Source organism: Eschscholzia californica, unplaced genomic scaffold (genome assembly GCF_041429995.1).
Source record: "Eschscholzia californica isolate CP2 unplaced genomic scaffold, dmEscCali1.0.p SCAF_5, whole genome shotgun sequence".
NCBI classification, from domain to species: domain Eukaryota; kingdom Viridiplantae; phylum Streptophyta; class Magnoliopsida; order Ranunculales; family Papaveraceae; genus Eschscholzia; species Eschscholzia californica.
The window spans coordinates 15,300,929-15,323,911 of NW_028238472.1; the positions used below are offsets into that span (position 1 = coordinate 15,300,929).

General features: G+C 37.0%; 2 protein-coding genes and 1 non-coding gene across 5 annotated transcripts; 2 read left to right on the forward strand and 1 right to left on the reverse strand.

Annotated features, from left to right (window-relative positions):
- Positions 1-12,500: 12,500 nt before the first annotated feature.
- LOC147537389 (leukocyte receptor cluster-like protein) lies at positions 12,501-14,249 on the forward strand. 2 transcript variants are annotated; one of them, XM_086644324.1, is made up of 2 exons: positions 12,501-12,618; positions 13,361-14,249. In XM_086644324.1, the coding sequence occupies exon 2, from the start codon at positions 13,405-13,407 to the stop codon at positions 14,065-14,067; it is 663 nt and encodes a 220-aa protein (XP_086500450.1). In that variant the 5' UTR covers positions 12,501-12,618; positions 13,361-13,404; the 3' UTR covers positions 14,068-14,249. The 2 variants fall into 2 exon arrangements, with proteins under 2 accessions (XP_086500450.1, XP_086500451.1); XM_086644325.1 differs by having other exon boundaries at positions 12,534-12,618; positions 13,403-14,249.
- LOC147537390 (small nucleolar RNA SNORD36) lies at positions 13,297-13,359 on the forward strand. The gene has a single exon (XR_015226467.1). It is a non-coding gene; the product is annotated as a small nucleolar RNA SNORD36 (small nucleolar RNA).
- Positions 14,250-15,559: 1,310 nt separating the features above from the next.
- LOC147537391 (vesicle-associated protein 1-2-like) lies at positions 15,560-20,424 on the reverse strand. Of its 2 annotated transcripts, none has more exons than XR_015225233.1 (8): positions 19,940-20,305; positions 19,768-19,838; positions 19,565-19,646; positions 19,329-19,444; positions 19,050-19,214; positions 18,366-18,940; positions 16,706-18,282; positions 15,560-16,130 (listed from the first exon to the last, which is right to left on the reverse strand). XR_015225233.1 is itself a non-coding variant. In XM_086640560.1 (8 exons), the coding sequence occupies exons 1-8, from the start codon at positions 19,989-19,991 to the stop codon at positions 16,020-16,022; spliced, it is 717 nt and encodes a 238-aa protein (XP_086496686.1). In that variant the 5' UTR covers positions 19,992-20,424; the 3' UTR covers positions 15,560-16,019. The 2 variants fall into 2 exon arrangements, 1 of the variants encoding a protein (XP_086496686.1); XM_086640560.1 differs by having other exon boundaries at positions 16,706-16,783; positions 18,899-18,940; positions 19,940-20,424.
- Between the last annotated feature and the right edge of the window lie 2,559 nt (positions 20,425-22,983).

Consider the following 22,983-nt stretch of genomic DNA (forward strand, 5'->3'; position numbering starts at 1 on the left):
ATATTCCGTCTAAAGCTGAAAAGGCACCATAAGAGTATGGGTTTGGAATGGTTCCAAAGTGGTCTTTTCTTGAGGTCTATAGATACGAAACTAACGTAAATGGTTTCCGAGAACCAAGTTTGCATATCAGACAAAATAATTCTTTATGGGATAAAGAAATATTGGGGATTCTTCCACAAGCAATCAGAGAACAAGGTGGTTGTTGCTCGTGGTGGTGTCTTCCTTGAAATAAGAGTTATTTCAAGAAGACAAGTGGGAGAAATATTAGATATCGAAGAAATTTGATCTGAGCAACAAACTGACAATGATGTACGAATGTCAGTAATTGCGGTTCCTATCTATTCAGAGACATAGACATGGAAAGAATCTCGAACATCCTCCCGCACATGTCGAATTAGATCCGCAAGAGAGTCCTCAAGGAGTTGAGAGCATCTCAAAGTTGTTCAAACCCCTTATAGACCTTGAAAGCTCATAAATCTGTCTCAGAGGATAGAGATTCTGCTGAAGAAGAAAATAAGCTAGCTAGTTAAAGCTATGACGGAATCACTCCGAAATATGGCTTGGAGCCATAAGATCAAAACAGAATCCATGTCTGAAATCAAGTTTGGAACTTGGTCTATTTTGCTTAAAGGATGGTTCCTGTTAAGTACAAATAGGTTTTCAAAGGAGAAAACAGGCAAGGATGGAAATATCAGTGTTTCCCAGAGCACGACTAAAGGTCGCAAAATTCGTGGTATGGACCAGGAAAGACCAACCCTCATGTCACAATGCTCAAGACCATAATGATCTATTACTGGCTAAAAAATGTGTACATGACACGTTCCGGAGGATGTTAACTCTTATAATGCTGGTGAAAACGCAAGCTTTAAAATCCCTTGAGGGATTAAAGCGGGCAAGTAAGAGTTGGAATCTTCGATTCAGCAAAGTAATCAAGAGTTGTTTTCTTTGGAAATGAAGAGAAATCTTGAATTCAAGAAGTTCAAGAAGGTTAGTGGGAGTGAGCCAGTTTTCTTTGGTCTGGTATGTAAACGGCATACTAGAAATTGAGTACGACATTATGATGTTGAAAACAGTTTAGAACTGACTCAATAAAAGGACCACACACACAAAGGGAAATGTTTTGGGCACCAAAAATCTATAGAGATAGATTGAGTAGGTGATAAGACTTGTTCAAGAAAAAGTCTTGAAAAGTCCAAAGTGAAAGACTCAAAGAGGAGTATTTCTACCCAAGTCTCATGGCACATAGCTTAGCAAGATTCAGAATCTGAAGGATTCTGATGAGCAAGCACGCATGAGAAAGATGGTTATGCTAAAGGCATAAAGATCGGTCATGTGGGACATGATTAGCGTTCGCCTCGATGTCGGAGTATCTATGGTCGTCACCAATCAAATCCAGATAAGCTGATCTGGATCGCACAATGTACTTAAGAAGAACTTGTAAATTCTCGGTAGGAAAATAAAAGGTTGAAAAGTCATATGTTGCAAACTTCCAGAATAAGATGACAATCTTGACTTGGAAGAACAGTAAGCTGGAAAGGTTCCAGGCAGAGACTGTTGCCAACTTTACAAATAAAAGAAAGTAGTTAAAGCTTGAGAAGTTTTAATTCAATACGAAAATACTGGAGATTATCATAGGGATGATGACAAGCAAAATCCATATAGATTTAATCTATTAACTAAACTGTCACCTTAGACTAAGTATGAAAATAATACTAAGGTCTTAGGCATTAAGCTTTAAGCTTAGACTAGTAAGATTGAGGGTGTAAAAGTTACACGGGAAGGCTCAATATTACAAACTTTATTATCAGAAATAAGTTAATTATTTCGTCATTAAGTCGTAGTTTAGTATTTAATCGACAGTCCAAAAATAATGAGGCATTCCAAGTAAGTTTATCAGATGCGTGATCTGGTAAATGAAACCCTACTAAGTGAACTTTGAATAGATTCATTATTAAGTCCCTAGTCCAGGTCATTGCATGGACAACAATGACTCATGAAGACTAGCATGTGAGATTGACTGATAGCGTTGTTTCATGGGCTACAGGAATATAGTATTCAAGTCAATTACATGAGTGTATGATTGGGAATATACACCGGATAACCCAAACATGAGAGTTCTTCAAATGTTGAAAAATGTCATGAACAATCATAGGCAAGATTGTAGAGATTCCTTAAACATGAGTACTCCACTCATCTTATGTAAGGAATGTCAAAGTTTGGTACCGTTAAACGCCAACCGTAAAAAGAGGTTATAAAGGCGGATTACCAGGTGGGACACGATAGACATGAAGGTAAGTGGGAGTACAAGACTGGATTATGTCCTCCTATTAGGTTAGGATTAGTATCTCCGGGCCACTTGAGGAGAAGCAACTGGAAAATGTGTGGCCTCATTCAAATGGATTAATGATTAATCATTTGCTTTGACAGTTGTTTCCCCGATCAAGAAAGTCTGAAAGGTATGACGTATCAGATGAGATACAAAGAGACATGGAATCGAGCATTACACTTGTTCTAAGTACAAGTGGGAGACTGAAGGATATATCCGTTCAGTCTGAAGGAGATGTCCTTCAGAAGGAGTGTCCTTCGACCAAGATGAAAATGCGATCAATTTTTCAGCTAGGATAACGATGACCTTATCGTGAAGATCATCCAATCCGGTCTAATTAGGGGTCGTAACGTTATGCTAGAAGCCAACTACGATTGTCTGATCACTTCGGTGATTCGCTGCTAACATAGACTGGATCCTAGAACGGGTTACACATAAGAGTGGTAACTTGATCAGAAAGATTTGACTAGACGGGAATAGGCTAAAGATGGATTAGATCCAACTAAATAAGGCAAAAGGATTCGAATGGCGATACGGAACAAGATAGAAAGAACCAGGCTCAAAAGGGGTGTCCGGAACAAGGCTCCTTGGGCCGGCCATGTGATGGCCGACCAGGGTAAGTGGGTCGGCCACATAAAGCCCATGTTGGGCTGTCTTGGCCGGTCACACTAAAGGGGAAACCCTGAAATACCCAAAAAGGATATTTTGGGTATTATCTTTTCTGTGACCCGAAAAATAGTAACTTAATTTGAATATGGTTCTAATTAGGGGTTCTCTATATAAGGGTCACTAGAGAGCAGAAAAGGTGTGGATTTTTCTCAAAAGAAAAATTATACAGCTCTCTCTCTCAATATACAGTTAGTGGAGAGAGGGGATTGTAGAGAAAAAGCTCCCGTTCTATCAATCTAGTCAAGAAGAAGGGTTCTTCTCAATCTTCTATGAAGTTCTAGCAAACATTAAGGAAGGGAGATCAAGTTAACCTACTCGGTGTCTCAAGTAGAGGAGCGACAATTGGAGCTCTCGATCTTCACACGCGATTGGAAAGGTTCGAGGGAAAAACGCGATTAAGGTATTAATTCCTCTTCTAGTTCATTGATTAGTTCATGCTTTATGATCCTGGATATTTAGTGTTAACATATGATGTTTGAGATTCCACTTAGAACACTAGATAGTTGTATTAGATACACACAAAATCCAACAGTCTTCGCTCACCATCTCAGTTATTCGAAGCCGTCGATGACCAATAAGTACCACATGTTCCTGCTACATACTGGTTATCCGGTTTGGGATTATCTGGGCCAAAGTACCAACAACACGAAGTCGGTCGTATAGCTCTTTCCCTTTGATATCAGTTCCTGCCTCATTTTTGGGAAGAAATGGCACTTGCATATTGGGCATGCCTTTTACGACTCTCTGCTAAAACTGCTGCTAATTTAGGGTCCTTTACAGTTCCTTCTTCTTCCTCCACGATTGAATAAACTTTGTTCCTTTTGTCAAGAGGCTCTCCTTCAACATCTTTGATCATAGTGGTCAGAGTAACTTTGGAGACCGTACACCCTGACCGCTCGCCTGGGAGGTGACATTGATTGGGAATCCCTCTGCTTTATGCATATGACTCTTGGTTGTTCCATTTCCGTGTTTGATAAGATAATGAAGAATATGGTTTTCATATACGAATGTAAGTGATTTTGGAAGATCGCATTAGATACATGACAGGGTACCAAAGAGAATAAGGTTCAGGTCCTTCCATGGGTATTGGGGGACGGCTCTATTATTCAAACTCAGTGATCAAAAACGTATTTAGGTACTTAAGGTATATATGTATCATGAGGTAAACTCTTCAATGATTGTAGAGTCCCTTAGTGGGAGAGGGACTTACCGGCTAGGGGTAAGTCTCTTTTTCGAGGAGATGTTGGTGCATTAGCTAGTGACGTTATAGGACGGTACTATCTAACGCATTATAGATTCTCCTGAGGTACTCTCTGTTAATTGAGAGTGGATCATGGGTGGGCAGCTAACCACCGCTATTTCTTGTTGGATTAAGGAAAAGGATTTTGTAAATAGTATATATAATAACTGGTTTGATAAATCGTTTTGTCATGATGTTTACAACTTATTAAATGAATTTTTGAAAACGTGATGGGTTTTGGATTGGTCTTTTACCAGAATAACTCGTGTCAGTGAGTGTTCTGACCCCCTACCAGTTGCCAATGTGCAGGTACTTTGTCGTAGGCTCGAGGCGGAGTGTGTATTCCAGCAGGCGATCTTGTCTGACGAGGCTAGCAGGGTTCGTCGTTTTCTTTGGTTTTCGTTTATTGGATTTTCGTTATTTCCAAGTTATGTATTTATTGCAGAAAACAAACTTTCATATGTATATACTTAACTTAGAGTTGTTTATAAATGGTATCGATGTTATGAGGCCTTTGTAGTTTTTTTGGTTCGGGTTTCGACCCGAAACTGAGTTGAGTTTGTTTAGCTTACGCTCTATAGTATATTTCGTGTATGTTCGAATGTATGGTTTGCATGACAGATTTTACAAGTGCGACCGGTTCGATTACAGAGGAGAGTTTGTCGGTATTTTGTCTCGTTTGTGAATTCTCGGGGCGTGGTCGTGTCTATTTGGGACATGGGGCGTCACACAAAGTCGGATTTACTATTTTCTCCATTATTCAATAGTTAGGGTTTGTTCTTGAGAGCTAGGGTCTGAAAGAGTGTGAGAGAGGGAAAGGGAGAAATGAAGGAGGAACCGATCAAGCTTTGGCCGACCATCATACAGTTACCGGCCAAGTTTGGCCGGAAGATTGAAGGAAACGACACTAGAAGGCACGGGAATAGCAGCCGCACTGCTCGGCTTGAGCTCGAGAGCTACACGGGAAGAACAGAGACAGCAACTCGATTTCTTTCACTTGGACAACAGCTCGGTTTGATCTCCAAGCTCGGGCTGCAACTAAAAGAATCGGAAAACTCAGCAGCTTAGGGTTCTCACTCAGTCTTGCTCGGGACAGCAGGAACTCGGGTGGCTTGGAATAGACCGAACTTCATTCTTCTTTGGCCAGATTTGGACATATTTTGGCCGAATTTTGGAGCCTTCTTTAGTCGGATTTGGGACATATTTTGTGATCAATTCTTCTTGTTATCTCGTTAGGATCCTTGAGTTAGTCTTGGTCGTGATTTTCTTGTGTGTTGGGCTAAAATTATAGAGAAAGAAATCTTGGGGTTAGCTTTCATGGTGGTATAGTTGGGAGGAAGAAGAAGGTACTGTTTGCTAAGGGGAACCCCGGTTTTCACTGAGGGGACACCTAATCTGCATTGTTAAGAGGAAATCATGACATTGCTAAGGGGAGATCGGCAACACTTAAACACATATATTTTTTGACAATCCTAGCTTCGTGCCTCATCGGAATAGGGAGATTTCCACCTTAATTCGTGTTTTTCTTTATTTTCTTCTCGTTTATTATATATTTCACCATGTCTAGCTAGCTCTTGTATTCGGGTACTCATGAAACATGATTTGATAAGTGATAAATGACTCATTGTTTATTAAATGTTAGTTTGATTAACTTTGTCAAATGTTATGAATTAGAAGTCTTGATCTTAATCGTCTATTGACATATAGTTTGATAATGTGTGCTTAGTTTGATAGTCGATATTTAGTAACTTTTAATCGGTTGTACTTAGTTTGACGTATTATACTTATTAGTGTCGTACTTATTCATTGTCAAGTCATTTGATAGTATGTATTAGTTTGATGGTCGATGCTTAGTAACTTTTGATCGATTATGCTTAGTTTGACATATTATTCTTAGTTCAGACGGATGATGAAGAAGTAATGAAATTATTGAGGCTGCTGAAATCAATAGTTGTTATGGAATCAGGGCATGGTGAGAGGATCTTTGATAAGATCTGGAGTGGGGTTTTGATTTAAATCTTTTGTTATACCAAATGGATTGAAGAAAAAGAATGCATTACTTAGATGCATTGTTATTAGTAACTGTGGTTGGATTGTTGACTTACTCTTTACTATTATCTGATTCAACCATCGACAATAGATTTCCTTTGTTGTAATTGCGATGAGGATGAAGACTTCTGGTGTGTTGAGAACATTTTACAATGACAAAATGCCAGTGATTTTCTTATTGTTGTTGCATATTTTTCGATACCCATTGAACTCCTTTAGTTGCTTGAATGTTCCCTTCAAATGGTTACTCTCTCAGCTCATTCTCCATTATTCTTTGTGGATCAAGTCATTTGCTCTATAAATTGACTTATGTCCCCACACACATTTTACTCGATGTTTGCCCTTACGATCTTCAAATTTCTCATAGCTCTCGTTGAAGGAGATATCCTTCGACCAAAGTGGCAACGCGGGTAATTTGTCAGATAAGACAATTGATGAAGAAGATCATCAAGTCCGGACGATTTAGGGATCGTAATGTTTAGCTAGAAACCAACTACTATCGTCGAATCACGTGGTGATTCGCGACTAACTTCGTCCGGATCCTACATCAGTTTACACCAAAGAGTATCAATTTGATCGGAAGATATGACTAGAGGGATGAGACATATAAGTAAGGATTAGATCCGCAAATATGTCCAAAAGACCGAAAGCAAAGATAGTACGGAGTCCAGGCCAAAAAGAGTTTTAGGTCGGGGACTTAAAGCCCGTAAGTGGGCCGACCATGGCATGACCGACCACACTAATGGGGCCGGCCAGACCTAGCCCATTTGGGTATAGGGTGGCCGACCATAAGTAATAGAAGTTTCTATTACGGTGAAATCCTAAAATCTGATTCTATGGCAATTAGGAAACCTAATTAGAGTTAGACTCTGACTTTAGGAATTCTATATAAGGGTCTCATTAGAACAAAAATAGGTGCGAAAAATTCTAAGGAGATTTCTATCTTTACAACATCAAGAGAGAGAGAATAGTTCCCAACTATCTATCTAGTTTAAAGAAGAAAGTGTTATTCGTCTAACCACCGGGAAGTTTTAGCTAACTTGAAGGTGGGAGATCAAGTCGATTGCTCGGGTGTCTCAAGTAGAGGAGCTACAATTAGAGCTCTTGGTCTTCGAGAAAGCAATCATATTAGTCTACGGGAAATAGCGATTAAGGTAAATCTCTAAACATCTTAGTTCATATTTAGCTTATGCATGTGATCTTGGAGATACCAGTGTTAGACATTAGATGTCTAAGATTCCGCTTAAAACACTAGGAGACACCATAATCCAACACTCGTTTCATGGTCGACGAAAATTACACTTATAACTCTCATCATTTTACTTCTTAACATAAAGGTGAGAAAACTCTTTATAAAGAAGAAAGTTTTAGAGCTCGATCAGGATGTTGAGATAATAAAACAACGAAAGAAACAAGTTTGCGTGTTGGAATGCTTATCGAGATATTCAAAACCCACTTAATATGCCACCTATTTTGTATACTACCTTGCGTGATTTATTTAAGACGGTGAATTCTTCAAGTTGTCTACTTTGTAATAAATAATATTATTAATTAATATTAAATATTTAAAAATATGAAATTTTACTCAATTTAATAATTTAATATTAATAATATACAAAATTAGTTTATTATTAATTAGGTTTAAATAATAATTAAATATTTAATTAATATTAAAATGAATTAATATTAAAATATATTAATATGAAAATTAATTAATATTTAGTTGATATTAATATTGAATTTATATTAACCTTTAATTAATATGAATAGTTAATTAATATAAAAACTGATTAATGTTTAATCAATATGAGAAATTAATAATAATAAATTAGATAAAAATAAATAATTTATAATTTTAAATGATCAAAGATGGGAAGTTTGGAGACCAAGATTTTCTTATAGATAAACTTAATAAATCTTGAAATTACGATGAATGATGACGTTACTTTAGTGCCAATAGAGAGCACGATTTCTTCGTTAGTACAATTTGGTCCTAAAACCTTGCGATGGACTTGAAGCTTTCTTCGTTGGCACAATTTGATCCTAAAATCTAGCGAGGGTTTGAAAGCTTAAACTTTAATGTCTACAAGAATTTCGTTCAAATGACCCAAGGAAACAGTTGGGTGATTCCAAACTCTCATAGATTAGTTTCAAGCATAGTTAATATATTTTTTTTCATAAAGCACTATAATGTAAATAAATGATAACAATAGAAAGATTTGATTTATAAACATTATCTACCATAGATATAGGATTTCTAGTTTTTCTTTTTCCATACCCATTATTTTGATAAAAATACTAAAAAGAGTTTCTAAATTATGCAAATTTTATATAAAATATTTAATGAAAAACTCACAAAATTGGTTCAAATAGGAAATTGGGCCACTATTTACGTGGAAAACTCACATAACCCCACGTCGGGTTTGAGGTATCGGCCCTCATTATGACCCTTAAAATTGTCTAGTTCTGTAATAAATAATATTATTAATTAATATTAAATATTTAAAAATATGAAATTTTACGAAATTTAATCATTTTAATATTTATAATATAAAAGAATAGTTTATCATTAATTAGGTTTAAATATTAATTAAATATTTCATTAATATTAAAATGAATTAATATGAATTAATATGAAATCGAATTAATATTTAGTTGATATTAATATTGATATATTAACCTTTAAGTAATATTAATATTTAATGATATGAATAATTAGTTGATATGAATATTTAATTAATATGAATATTTAATAATATGAATATTTAATTAATTGAATATTTAATTAATATCAATATTTAATTAATATAAAAACTAATTAATTTTTAATTAATATTAGAAATTAATAATAATAAATTAAATAAAAATACGTAATTTATAATTTTAAATGATCAAAGATGGGAAGTTTGGAGACCAATAATTTCTTGTGGATAAACTTTAATAAACCTTGAAATTACGATGAATGATGCGTTACTTTAGTGTCAATAGAGCACGATTTCTTCGTTGGCACAATTTGGTCCTAAAAACTAGCGAGGGACTTGGAAGCTTTCTTCGTTGGCACAATTTGTTCCTAAAATCTAGCGAGGGACTTGGAAGCTTTCTTCGTTGGCACAATTTGTTCCTAAAATCTAGCGAGGGACTTAGAAGCTTGAACTTTAATGTCTACAAGAATCTCGTGCAAATGCCGTGAGGAAACAGCTGGGTGGTTCCAAACTCCCATGGATTAATTCAAAGCATAGTCATCATCTTCAAGTTTCTACTTCAATCGTCTACAAGAAGTACCAGCTTTGATCCATGAACGTCTTGATGCCATCTTCATGAAGGAGAATGCCCCAAAAAAAAGTGTCTGCTAAGATTATAAAACCACTTTCAAACTCTCTATTTATAGGGTGACAAGTTAAATTAGGCGATAAAGGTGATATAAACGGAGCTGTGACACGTAAATAACTCGAAAAACTTGTTTTATAGATCTTGCAGCAGTTCTCTGGTTCATCCTATGTTTGTGGGAATATAATGAACTCATTCAACCTTCTAAGATGTCTTAAGAAGAAACTCAATTTCTTATATTCCTCTTGAGGACCTTAATAATCTACGTTAAAAAAAATTAACTATCCACGAAATGATACCTAATTAATATTTGTAAGTTTTTAGAGAGTTGTATTGGAGATGTTTTCTGAGTAGACTGTTTGTATAGTGATATGTAGGAAAGAAAATCTCAATTTAGACTTGACACGTAAAAAAAATTGGAGCTCTCTTAGTGGTATGAAATGATTAGTTGTTTAAAATTTATCTTTACTGTACAACATGGAACCTCGCCCCTACCCATGTTTCCATTCTCTTCTCCCATCTTTCAAATTTCATATAAAAAAGAGTTATTTCTTTTTTGACCCTTACTTTGTCGCCGCTTTTTTTTTGTACCCCTATTTTTCGTAAATTCAAATTTGGTGTCCTTTTATTAACACCGTCAGTTAACTTTAATGGTTGATTTTTTTATTTCCATAATTGTCTTTGTTATAAAAGTGATTTTGTAAATTCAAAATTAGCCAAAATGGAACTTGTTCTAAAAACATTAAGGGAGATTTTATAGGGCCCCCTCATTTTTGTTAAAAGGCCTCCCCTTAGTGATAATTTAGCAAGTAAAGTGGTTCATGGGGAGGCCTTTTAACAAAATTGGGGAGGCCTTATAAAACTTCCCAAACATTAAAGATACCTCATCACTTTTCCATTTCATCACCTCTCCACTCCACGTTATCTCTCTCGCCACCTCATCGTCTTCTCCGGTGATCGCCGGCCGGCCAAATTTCTGGCAACCTTCAAACTTTAAAAATAATCTTGAACTTTTTCTCGTTCTTCTTCTTCTTTCTTCTTTCTTTCTATCTATCTTCGACGAAGGGGAGCATCCCCTTTCCGGAGGGTCTGGATCTGGAACTCAAGATCCAAACGAAGGTCTGATTGCCAGACCCTCCGCCTTAGGGGATGCTCCCCTTCGTCGAAGATAGATAGAAAGAGAGAAGAAAGAAAAGAGAAAAAGAAGAAGAGATAGAAAGTTCAAGATTTTCTTGCAAGGTTGTCGTAAGGTGTTTAAAATTGTTGCAAAGTTGTTGCAGGGTGTTTAAAGTTGTTACTAGATGTTGCAGATTTAAAAAGTACCTAAGGAGCTGAAGACTAAGAAATGAATTGACTGATCTTTGTTCACCAAAACAAAAAAATATATAGGGATTTTTTAACAAATTTCTCATTAAAATAAATCAAGAAAATTGATAATAGAAGGGGAAGGCCACTTTATAAACGGTCTACTAAAGGAGCCATTAGTTAAGAGACTAAATAATTTATCAATCAGAATACCAGGTCAAAAGTTCAACAACAAAAAAAAAAAAAAAGGTTATTTCCCTAATAGCCCCCATCTTTGTGACCAACTTTCCGCCTGACCCCCTACTTTACGAGAAATACCCATATGGCCCCTATTTCCGTTAACTTTAACTTTCCGTCACTCTCTCTCCTCCATCTCTTTTTCTCTCTCTGTCATGTCACGCCACCTCATCTGTTACGCCACTTCATCACCTTCGCCGGAGTTCTTAGAGAGAGAGAGAAATAAAAAAAAATATTTTTTTTAGTTTGAAGGTCGCCGGCCGGAAATTTGGCCGGCCGGCGACCTCTACCGGAGAAGGAGATGATGTGGCGTAACAGATGATGTGGCGTGACATGGCACAGAGAGAAAAAGAGATGGAGGAGAGAGAGTGACGGAAAGTTAAAGTTAACGGAAATAGGGGGCCATATGGGTAGGGGTGGGAATTTTGCCCATGAGCCCGAACCCGCCCACGGGCACCCGAGCCTAACGATGACCATGGACGCCCGCGCCCGTCTTGGGCACAACCCGCCCAGCCCGCCAAATTTTAGTGGGCGGGCATGGGTTAAAACCTCTACCCGTGCACCCGCCCATGCCCGCACCCACTTAACCTCACCCAATGATGACCAACCAAATTACATCAACTTTATGGGTTGATGAAGCCCCAACTGTCTATGTTGCTAGGCTTAGTTGAGATGGTAAACAATATGCTTAAGGGAAATCACACGAACCCAATATATTGCTTTGCAATGGCCCAAGAGAATTCTTAGTAGAAATACTGAAGTAGTCTTTGGCTTTGAGGGGACAAAGAGTGGGGTAAGTTTATATTATATCTCATGAGAATTCTTCATTAGTTTTCAATGTGAGATTAAATTCCTAAAAGGAACAACACAAATAACGTCTAGTTTTAATCTCACATTGTCTCTTTAGAATCAGGAAAAGTGTTTCCAGATTCTATAAAAAAGAGAGGAAAAAGTGATTTTTTTTTCAAGTCATGAGATTACCTGCTACCCGCCCGCCCATACCCGAATTGCCCGAACTTCTTAATGGGCTTGGGCGGGTAATGAGCAAGGCGAATTTCAAAATTGCCCGCCCAATTAACCCGCTTACCCTAATAGCCATTAAAATTTTGTGCCCGACCCGCCCAGCCCGATGCTTCAATTGCCCATGGACGCCCATACCCGCCCAATTCCCACCCCTACATATGGGTACTTCTCGTAAAGTAGGGGGCCAGGCGGGAAGCTGGTTACAAAGTTGGGGGCCATTAGGGAAATAACCCAAAAAAGAATACGAGGTCAAACGGACAAATTGGTCAAATTCATGGGGCGGTTTGGAAATAGGCCAAAGCCACGAATCAACCCCGTTTCCGTAACATTGACATTGTTGGAAATTAGAAACTAATTTCTACCCGAAGGCGATTTTTGTTCTACAAATCTCCCAAAAAAAGCTGGATTATCGCTACTGATAAAAGAAATTCTGCCCTAGTCGGTGAGATATCTTCATGATTCAACATCTTGCTTTAAATTTCAGTAATTTTTAGGGTTTCATCTACTTCCTCTTTCTCCTTCGGTTTCTAGGGTTTCATTCTATTTCCCTGTTTACTTGATATGTTCTAAAAGCTCGATCTTTATGCTTTTAGGGTAATTTCTTTTGTTTCTTTGGTTTGTGATCGCTTTGGTCGGTATTAGTTTTCTTCTCACTGTCTAGATTTTGACTGGAATCCTCAATCCCATACCAAATTGTGAAACTTTTGGAATTGTTTGATTACAATTATCTTAATCCCTTACTGAGTTAACTATCAGTTTCCTAAAAATACCTAAGAAGGTGATTGTTTTGAAACTAGGGTTGTATCAAATCGTAAAATTTGATTGATACATCACTTAAAACTTGGATTTTTGATTTGCATATCTGTCTATACTTTCGATTTCTTCAACTCAGATAGAAAAGGTTACCTTTTTTTGCTAATTGAATGAATAGACTATTTAAACCTTAGTTTAAGTGGAATGAGAAGTTATGATTTATTTCTCTTCCACTTAAAATTTCTTGGATTCACAATGTATTGATTTTCATGATTGTTCCTGGCATAATTGAACTTCTTGTACCTGCCATAATCTTTTCGGACATGAATGCACTTTTTTTTTACCTAAACTTTATCAGCAATGACTGATGTACATGATGTCTAATGATTTTTTTTTCCCGAATTCTCATTGAGGTGCTTTTTGTAATATAGATCGAGTTCGGGTTCTTAATCTCTTCCGTATTTGTTGATAAGATATGGGAGGTCATGGAGGTCTTAACATTCTTCCTCAGAAACGATGGAATGTCTACAACTTCGATAATAGAGAAAAAGTCCGTAAAGATGAAGAAGCTGCAGCAAAAGAGGAACAGCTCAAACAAGAACAGTCCAGAAAGCGGGATTCTGAATTCCGTCTTGAGAAACTTAGGGTTGCTAAGGGTTTACCCACAAATGCTGATATCGCTGCAAAAGCTAGCACTAGTGCCACTAAATCCGAGTCGAAAACGACACATATTAATCTCTTTGAGGGTTTGAAAGTTTTTCCATTTTCAGAAGACGCCAACAAGAAAGAAGAAGATGGTCAAGGAGAGGAAAAAAAGATGAGGAAGAGATTGAAGAAGGAAGAAGCAGCGCCGAAAGTTGTGTTACCAGAGGATGAGAAATACAGGCTAGGGTATGGTCTAGCTGGTAAAGGTGTAAAGGCACCTTGGTATCTTTCTAAGCAATTCGATAACGGAAGTGGTGGAGATTCTACTCCTTCTGAATCCCGGAAACAAGAGGGAGAAACTAGAAGTTCGGGGAAGAAGACGTTGCAGGAATTGAGGGAGGAGCGAATGAAGAGAGAGAAACGAGAGAAGGAAAGGGAAAGGTCGTTGCTTTTACAGCAGAAAAATCAGAGTCATGGAGTTATTAGAAGGTGAATTCTATGTTTATCTAGTCGATAGTTCACATAATGAACCATTGTTGTTATTCATGTTTGCTTTACTCCTTTTGTTTCCAACTTTGATGGGTTTTGTTCAACCAACAATGTCTTTACTTTCGAATGATTAGTTTGATATATAATTCTTGTACATATTACACTTCGAATAGTTTTCTTCTTCAACTTGCAGATGGTTCTTTCTGTTGTAAATAATGCAAGCTGTCATTCATGTTTGGGTTGATCCCATCTCCAACATTGGATTGTAGAAGAAAGTGTACTCCATTATCCCTCCTCTTAGTCGATCATCACTATTCACTGCACTATGTTCCTTTTAGCTTCTGAAAATTACTGGTTGGCTAGTCCTTACCATATTAGATTCTAAACTTTGGAAGTTAACATGGAAAAGAATTTCGGTGACGGGCAAGTTGGTAAGTTTTGCAGTAGGTGAGGAAAGAACAAAGAATTTATTCTTGGGAGCTGATTCATTCGAGTCGTTTTAGTTTATGAAATGAGTATAGGCAATCAGGTAAACAATTGAGATTGCTAAAGACACTTGAAGTCTATCCTGTCTATTAGAGTTGTTGAGAGAGATTTCTGCCAGACAATTGTGATGGAGCACGATTTCGAAATGCAAGCAACCACATATGAGTTAGTTTGGCAACAGCCATCCAATTGCTTGGGTCTGGCAAACACTACAACAAGAGAGCTTTTATATAAAAATTGTTGGGAGAGGAGACTTTTGCTCGATTATAAAACAACCTGAGCTTAAAATTTGTTAATTTTTTTTTACCCGATATTGGTTTTTTTCGTAGACACAACATCTACTTTTCTTTACGAACATCAATAAAGTTGATTGCCTAAAGAGAAATCACATCATCAAGTCGAAGTTTAAATAAGTCAAAGTTTGAATAACAAGTAGCATTTTCCTTGGCAAAAAACTAACCAACCTGGTTTGCCTCTTTAACTTTATTAAGTTGAGCATCCTACAATAAAGAGTTAGATATAAGACGAATTAGTTTTTCGGTCCCTCTCTATCTTCTTCACCATCGGCCACCATCATCGACCATACTGTCTCCTTTGCCTCTTTCTCGGAGGGTTTCAAACACTAGACGAAGGTTCTAAAATTGATCATCGCCAAAATAAGTCTAGGACTGAAACATTTCTGAGTTCACATGAATCAAATAGAATCAAATTCAAACGTCTTAGTAAAGCAAAAGCTACTTCTCTCCTGACTGAAATAAATGCATACTTTCTTCTTTTCTTTGTTGACAGTTGAAATCAATATATCAACCGAACTCTTCCTTGAAGGAAGAGATCTTGAATTTGGAAGAGTTTCATGGTTTCCACTCATCATGAAGTTCTCTTTCAAAATAGCTCCAATTTTTTTAGGTTTTCTAGTCTACAGCCAGTTCAAATCCCTTGGGATATATTCACCACATGATATCAGGAATTTCAGGACAATAAAAAATACATTAAATACGTAACAACCTAAATGTTTCCAAGCCCAAAATGTAAGAATATTAGTTAAATAATCTGTACAGCTTCTTGAACCGAAAAGTATTAGCGAATGTCACGTTGTCTGAAGCCACGAAATATAACTTATCGACATCAACTAATAATCTTCTAATAAGGCGATCCAAAAAACACAATCTGAATTGAAGTAGTAAGGAAGAAAAACAACAAACAAACAAACAAGTAATTATGGTCTTGGTGTTCTTACTACCAGCTGAATCACACTACAGGCAGCACCACGAATTCCCACACAGTACACTACTACTTCTCTTGCCGGAGTTTGTCCCTGCTTTCTTAATTAATTGCACCACTAATATCGTTAGTTCCAAGTTTTAGTTTCTTCTCGTTCTTTTCCTTCTTTTTCCTTTTCGGTTTGCTAAAGTTGTGAAACATTTGATCAATGAAAAGGGGAAGGAAACTCTGAACGAGAAGACGAGATGGTTATGTCCTCCTAAAAAAATATCCAAGAAGGATTCCAAACAGACCAAAGAGCACAACGTACAACACCGATATGCCACCCCGACTCTTGTTACTTTCACGTCTCAGCAACTCCTGCAAAATAAAGTTGTATCATGAATTGATGATCTAGAAAACTCTTTCAACGAAATTGAAATTGCAAAAACGGGACATAATTATCTAATATTATTATATTAAGATAAGACACTTCTACATTATTTACCCTATGAATATGCCTAACTGCCTACTTATTTAGAGGATCTATGGACGAGAAGGGTGCAAGTATAATTCATTTACATGAACCAACTTGTGTTTTCTCTTCTAGGACACTTCAGCAAAAATACCCACATTGCTCTTTTAATACATTCTCAAATCACAAGGGACACCAGCATCATATGATTCTAGCCCACTTGATCAGCCCAGTTACGCAAACAACTAATCAACAAAGTTTGACTAAGTACATCGAAGCAACAGAAAACTCAACCATTTAATTTTGTGTTCTGAATTGGGACTACTTGGACGAGTCAGTATCTTAAAAAGTTAAACTAGTTAAATCGCAAAAAGAAAATTTGAAGATTCTCAATAAGCAACGAAAGCAGACTTCTAAGTAAAGCACGTACTCATCCAGGTCATAAAATTTTAATGTTTAAAACTTTAAATACTTCGCTTACCAGTTCCTGACGAAGTCTGCTAGCCTGTTGAATAGCAGAGTTTTTCTCTTCAGTCAGCTTTGAAATCAGAGCCTTTGCCTGAAAATAAGCATATAATTTGAATATATGACGCCAAATGCTAGTAGGAAAAAAAATGAAGATACCAACTAGCAGACTACCGCTGTTAAAGTAAAACAAGACAAAGACCTACATGAAGGTTACTAGATTGGAAAATTAATTACGTAAATAGGGGTAACAAATATACAAAGAATTCTGCATATATCATGACAGAAACAAGTGGAGGTCCATATAGCAGCACGCTGTTAGAATATCGAAAACACAACGATAAAATAACCCCTCATGAATCATGATAGCATTTACCTAAACACAAAATTACCAATAATACCTAGGCCCCTGGACCAGATGAATGATGAATGTGCAGAAGAAGACATACTATCCTGAAGCCCTTCAGAACCGCTACTTAACTTTGTCTAGAGGATAAATTCCAAACTACCACTACACATTACTACGACACTTTCCATGCCTTACATATAATATCTCCTCTCACCTCCTTATTTAAGCAGCAATTTATCGCATGCTTTAGATGAAGCAAACCAAGATTCAGAACACTCTTCCTATAAGCTATAACAAAGCAGTCTGACTTGGCTGACTCAGCTCGGGCTCGGGTAGCCCGAGTGGATCCTGGCCGAGTCTCCAAGCCTATTCGCGAGCCATCTTGACTTGTCAGACCACCGAGTCCAGGTGAACTTCTTCTTCGAGTAATTTTCTATGTCTCCCTCTCGACTTCTTCCTTTTTAATTTTCCTAGTGTCCCATCCTGAATTCTTCTTTTCGTTTTCTTTTCAATCTTTTTTTAATCCATTCCTCTTCCTTTTTCTTTTCTTTGTTTATATTCTTTCTTCTCCACTTTCTCTCTTTCTTTCTTTTGTTTTTTTCCTTCTAGACTAATATTTACCTTCTTTTCTTTTCCAATTTCATGTTCAATGTTCTTTCTTTTTTAGTTCCTCTTATGTATTTTTTCTTTCTTCCCTTGTTTCCTTCCTGATTCCTTTTGAAGCATATGCATGAAAAATACATAAGAACTTTGCTTGAACTTTATTTGCATACAACCTTGAATTTGCCAAGTAACTTCGCTTGACTAAACTCGGGTCGGCCCTTAGCCGATCCCGAGCCAAGTCTGAGTTTAACAACTTAAGGCTTTAACCGAACACAAAATGACCTGACCTCATCATTCAAAAAGAACAAAAGACGAACCTAGTAGCGTCAACTAATAAGTCATGGTGGGTACTGGGTAGGAAAGACCGACAGAGTACTTTAAAATGAAAATAATCTCAAGTAACAAAAGGAAAACTATCCGACGCGAAGACCGTATATGAAACTATCTGTCTATCGTTTTGATGTTCTCAAGTCGCAACAATTCCTTATGCATGTTACATGAAGGAGCGCTTAACTAAGGAAATCAGAAAAGCTTTACTTCCAACAGATGGAGGTCAAGCTCCATTCAATTGTTAAGCAAGGTGTCATCCCAACTTAGGGTTGACCGCCGGATGCAACTGAGCGTCAACCCAGAAAGCATCACTCGAACTTGCTAAAATTTTGGCTCATTATTCATCAACTTGTTCATAACTCCACCCAAAAGATTGACAATGTTTGCTGTCAACATTAAGGTATCTGAAGGGAGGTAGAGGTGTAGGGCATGCTATATTCTGAAGCAGGATAACAGGACTTGTAAATCTTTATTGTAAACTAAGAGAATGATTTGAAAATGACCAAAGTCAAACTAACAAATGGAGAGGAAGATAATGGAAACCTAAATGCCATCCAGTGCTAAAACGAAAATGAAACAGCAAATTTTATTTTATTTTTCGAAAGAGAAAACTGGAAAAGATTCTTAATATAGATTCTACCTAAATGGACCATAAAGGAAAAAAAAAAAAAACAGGTTTCAAAGAACGCCCTCTATGTTGACCTGTAATACATAAACAAAAACCAAAACCTCTAAAGTCTTGAAGTCACTAAGTCACAATTCACAAGCACCATGTAAATTGACGATCTAAACTAATACAATACCATAAGAGATCAATTTCTCAAAATTCATGACCAATCAAGTTTGTCTACGTAAAAGAGAAACCACAATTACCCGTATCCACTTAATATATAGTGATAATAACTCCAAAACCCACAAGAATCTTACCTCAGAAGATTTGTCTTGAGGCTCGCCAGAGGCTCGAGAAACCTGAAACAACGTTGATAACCATGCCATTAGTCACTTTTGCATCCAGAGGCAAAGAAATATGAGAAGACAGTTTCCTTTAGGATCAAAATGATGGTTCTCAAATACTAACAGTTGCAAAATCAAACATATTTGAATTCCCATTGTCCGACATCGACGCCCTTGGAGATGAACCTTCCTCCGATCCTTCCGGAACTGGAGAAGGCGGTTGAGGTGGAGCAACATAAACGACTCTCAGCTTGCACTCCTCAACAACATTCCCTGACTCCTTGTTAAACTACACAAACACAATTACCTTTATTTAAACAACCTAGTCAGTTATTTATTATTATATGCATCCTAAAACCAAATCTACAAATATTTCGATAAGTTTTGCAGACATTTAATTTACCATTTCTGGGTTAATATCCTTAGGGGTGGCGCCCGGACTTGTAGTCACGCTCTGGAGGAGAAACTTGTCCTTACATTGCAGGTCAGCGGGAGCCTCCCGTTGTGCTTGCATAGTAACTAAGAGAACCCAATAATAACAATCAACACTTCAAAATTTTCACTTGAGACAAACCCATCACCACAATTACACTTACAAACGATAAGAAATAACGAAATCATATGAGATTAGGCACTTACCAACTACATCACATGTGGATCTAGGCAATACTATACCAGTGTTTGGCCTAACACAATATTTCTTTGGATTCGTTGTCTTAACCTAATTTTTTCAACCAAAAAATCCCCATCAAAATCAACCATTTAACAAGCTTGTTTCAACAAAAATCAAATATTTTAAATGAAGATTACAGAAAAATGTCAGAGAAAAGATTGAAAATTACCTTGAAAGCAACATAGTTATCAGTATTATTCGATAATTGAAGAGAACATGAGATCTGCTTCTTCAACTCAACTAGGCAAACAAAAGAATATCATAAAATCAAAGCTTGTAAACCCTAAAATGAAAAAGAATGAACAAAATCAAGAAAAGATCAAATCTTTTATAATATTTACATTGAAACTTGAGCTCTTGAGGTTCGATGCTTAGGAGCTCTCCTGAACTCATGGCGGATCGGATCTAAAGAAAGAAACGAGTTCTTCTTTGGGTTTGTCTGGGGAAGAAAAGTGGTTTACGAAACCAGAATCAAAGAGATTATGAGAAGATCTGAGTGAGAGGGAAAATGGTTTTCCGACGTTAAAAGCGGGGGGGTTCTTTATGGAACTTAGATAAATATAGAGGTTTAAAACGGAGAGAAATCACAAAATTCAATATTTCTGTTTCCGTTTTGTGTTGAAATCGATTTTATGGTTTTTGAGGACTTTCTCTCTCTCTCTAAATTTTGGTTTCCTTGGGGAAATGAAATGGGAAGAAAATGGGCTGATATTTACAGAGCTAAGTTGGTCTCACTAGAGAGCAAATTTTATTGACTTTTTGTTTATTTCTCTGATTCTCTCCCAATAAAGACCAAACATGGTTGAAAGGCAATGCCCCACTTCTTCTTTTTCTCTCCTTGTGAAAATCTAAAACCATCTCAAACTCTAGATCTCTCAGAATCCATATCCCCAAATACCATCTTCATCTTATCGAAATCATCGAAGTCAGTTGTCGTCTTGAGAGCTTTAGAACGGATCGACCACACTGATTTTGTACACTAATCTATTGTGTTTTTTCTCCTCGAACTTTGAGCGTAAGAGATCCCATCTTTATTCCAAATCATCATGGATGAAGGAAGTCTCACAACAATTGGGAATCAAAAGCCTGCACCAAACTGGTTTTTGGACAAGTATCTATCTCCAAAGAGATATATGAGCATTCCCTAACACTTTAGTACATGTTTGATGGAGTAATTTGGTTATGGAAAAATAGAATTCGAACTCCAAATCAGTCTGGTGTCAGCGATTTTGTGCGTGGACATCTGTTGCACTAGACCAACTCCAACATCCGAACTGGAAGTAGGATTCCTAGAGTTGGAATCAGTGACCCCATACCGATTCCTACGTAGGTAATTGGGACGTTCCCACCAATCCCAACTTAAGGAAATAGGTTAGTTTTTCCTCGTTGGAATTGGTCGCACTGTACAGATCTCTGCGGGAAATCGGTCTGTGTCTATCATTCCCAACTCCAAAAAAGTGTATCAAGTTCCTATAGTTGAAAGCAATGAACCTTAATTGATTTTTTTTACTAGAGTCGGTATCATGCTATCGAATGTTCAAAGGCGCATTCAACATTGTTTTAATATCTGCATCTAATCTTTTTCTTTCTCTGTCTTTCCCTTAAAATGTGAAGTTGTCAAAATTTGTCTTTCTGGTATCGTTTAATATGTTAAGACTGCTAAGTTGAATCCCATAGTGTCTCGATCCAGTTCTGAGGCAGAGTACCGTGCCTTAGCTACTGTTGCTGCTGATCTCACATGGATTAGTTTTATTCTTCAAGAACTTGGTGTTAATTTGTCTCAACCAGCCTTAATTTATTGTGATAATAAGAGTGCAATTTCAATGACTTCAAATCCAGTGTTTCATAGGCGCACAAAGCACATTGAGTTAGATTATCATTTTGTGCGTGAGAAGCTGGTTGCTAGCTCCCTACATGTTAAGTTCATTCCATCTCACTCTCAACTTGCCGATATTCTCACTAAAAGTTTGTCCCGGTTACGATTTCTTGAATTGTGTCCGAAATTGAACCTTCGACTTCACCCGACGTTCAATTTGCCGGAGGGTATTATGAAGGAAGATCACATCGATCTCACAAGATCGGTGGATTCATTAAAATTGGAAAGAGAAACAACTATTAGGAAGAAAGATCACACTGATCTCACAAGATCGGTGGATTCATCAAAATTGGAAAGAGAATCAACTCTTTCCAATGATGCCCAATATGGTTGAAACTCTTTAGTTAAGTTTTCTTTTTTGTGTTGTACACATATGTAAAGTTTTCTAAGTATTGTATATTATTTTTAACTATAAATACAGATAAAGGTTCTCGGTTTTCTGTACCGAAACCATTCAGTCATCCAAAGAGTTATTCAAGTCAAATATTCATACCCAAGAAATTGAAAGGAAATATTCTCATATATATCTCCAAGATATGAATATATTAGAATTAGGATTATTTCTATATTTACGTTATTTATTTCCATGCATTGTAATTCTCTTCTAGTACAAATAAATATGGAGGTATATGGTTTTCCTCAACCCAAAGCTAAAACTTTCATGGTATCTGAGCCCTGAAAACTCAAACGAGTATAGTTTCGATCATATTTCGCTTCCGCTTAACCGGCGGCGGTTGCTTCTCTCGATCTGATGGTGAAATCTACAAGGAACTCAGAAACCTCTCTGACGCTCAAGATAGTCAGATTGTCCCTTGTAGTTAAATAACTGAGTATTGATTTATCCCGAGTTTAGTGTGTGACTTACTCGTTGGTTTCTGTTTGTGCCTTCTTCAGGCGAGTTCATTACCTTTTTATAAGCTTCACCGACTGGTTGTTGATGAGGTGGCTGAGATTCACATTGTCGGATTGAAACTACTATTTTCGTAGTTGTAAGATATTATAATTCCTTATTGGTATTTGATATAGTCAAGTTCCCTTATTCACGAATAATCGATATTTAAGATAGATCGTGCTTCTGATCTAATAGATTTTGTGGCGGTGCCTGTAATTCAAGTTTATTAAATACTTAAGATCCTCACCTTCTAAGTTCTTTGATATGATTAGGGATTAAGTCAGTATAACATTAGGCACGCTTCTACCACCCCATATTTCGAGATAAAGGTGTCGACCCCACTTCGCGGACACCCTTTGTCCTCTCTTAAATCCCAAGACAGACCTGGTTGTATTTGAGCCACAACAAGGCGTAGGCACTTAAAACAATCGTACTGACCCCCCAGTTTCGAACTTCAGCGAGTGACCTCTTTCGGATTCAACCTTTATGTTGATTTGGTACGGACTGGTCGATTACCCTTTTGGTTTTCTCGTGACTTATTGACTGTAGTCAACTGATGACCTTTTTTTATCATCAAGATGCGGTTATTGTTCCTCATCCCTCGATCCAAAACTCTA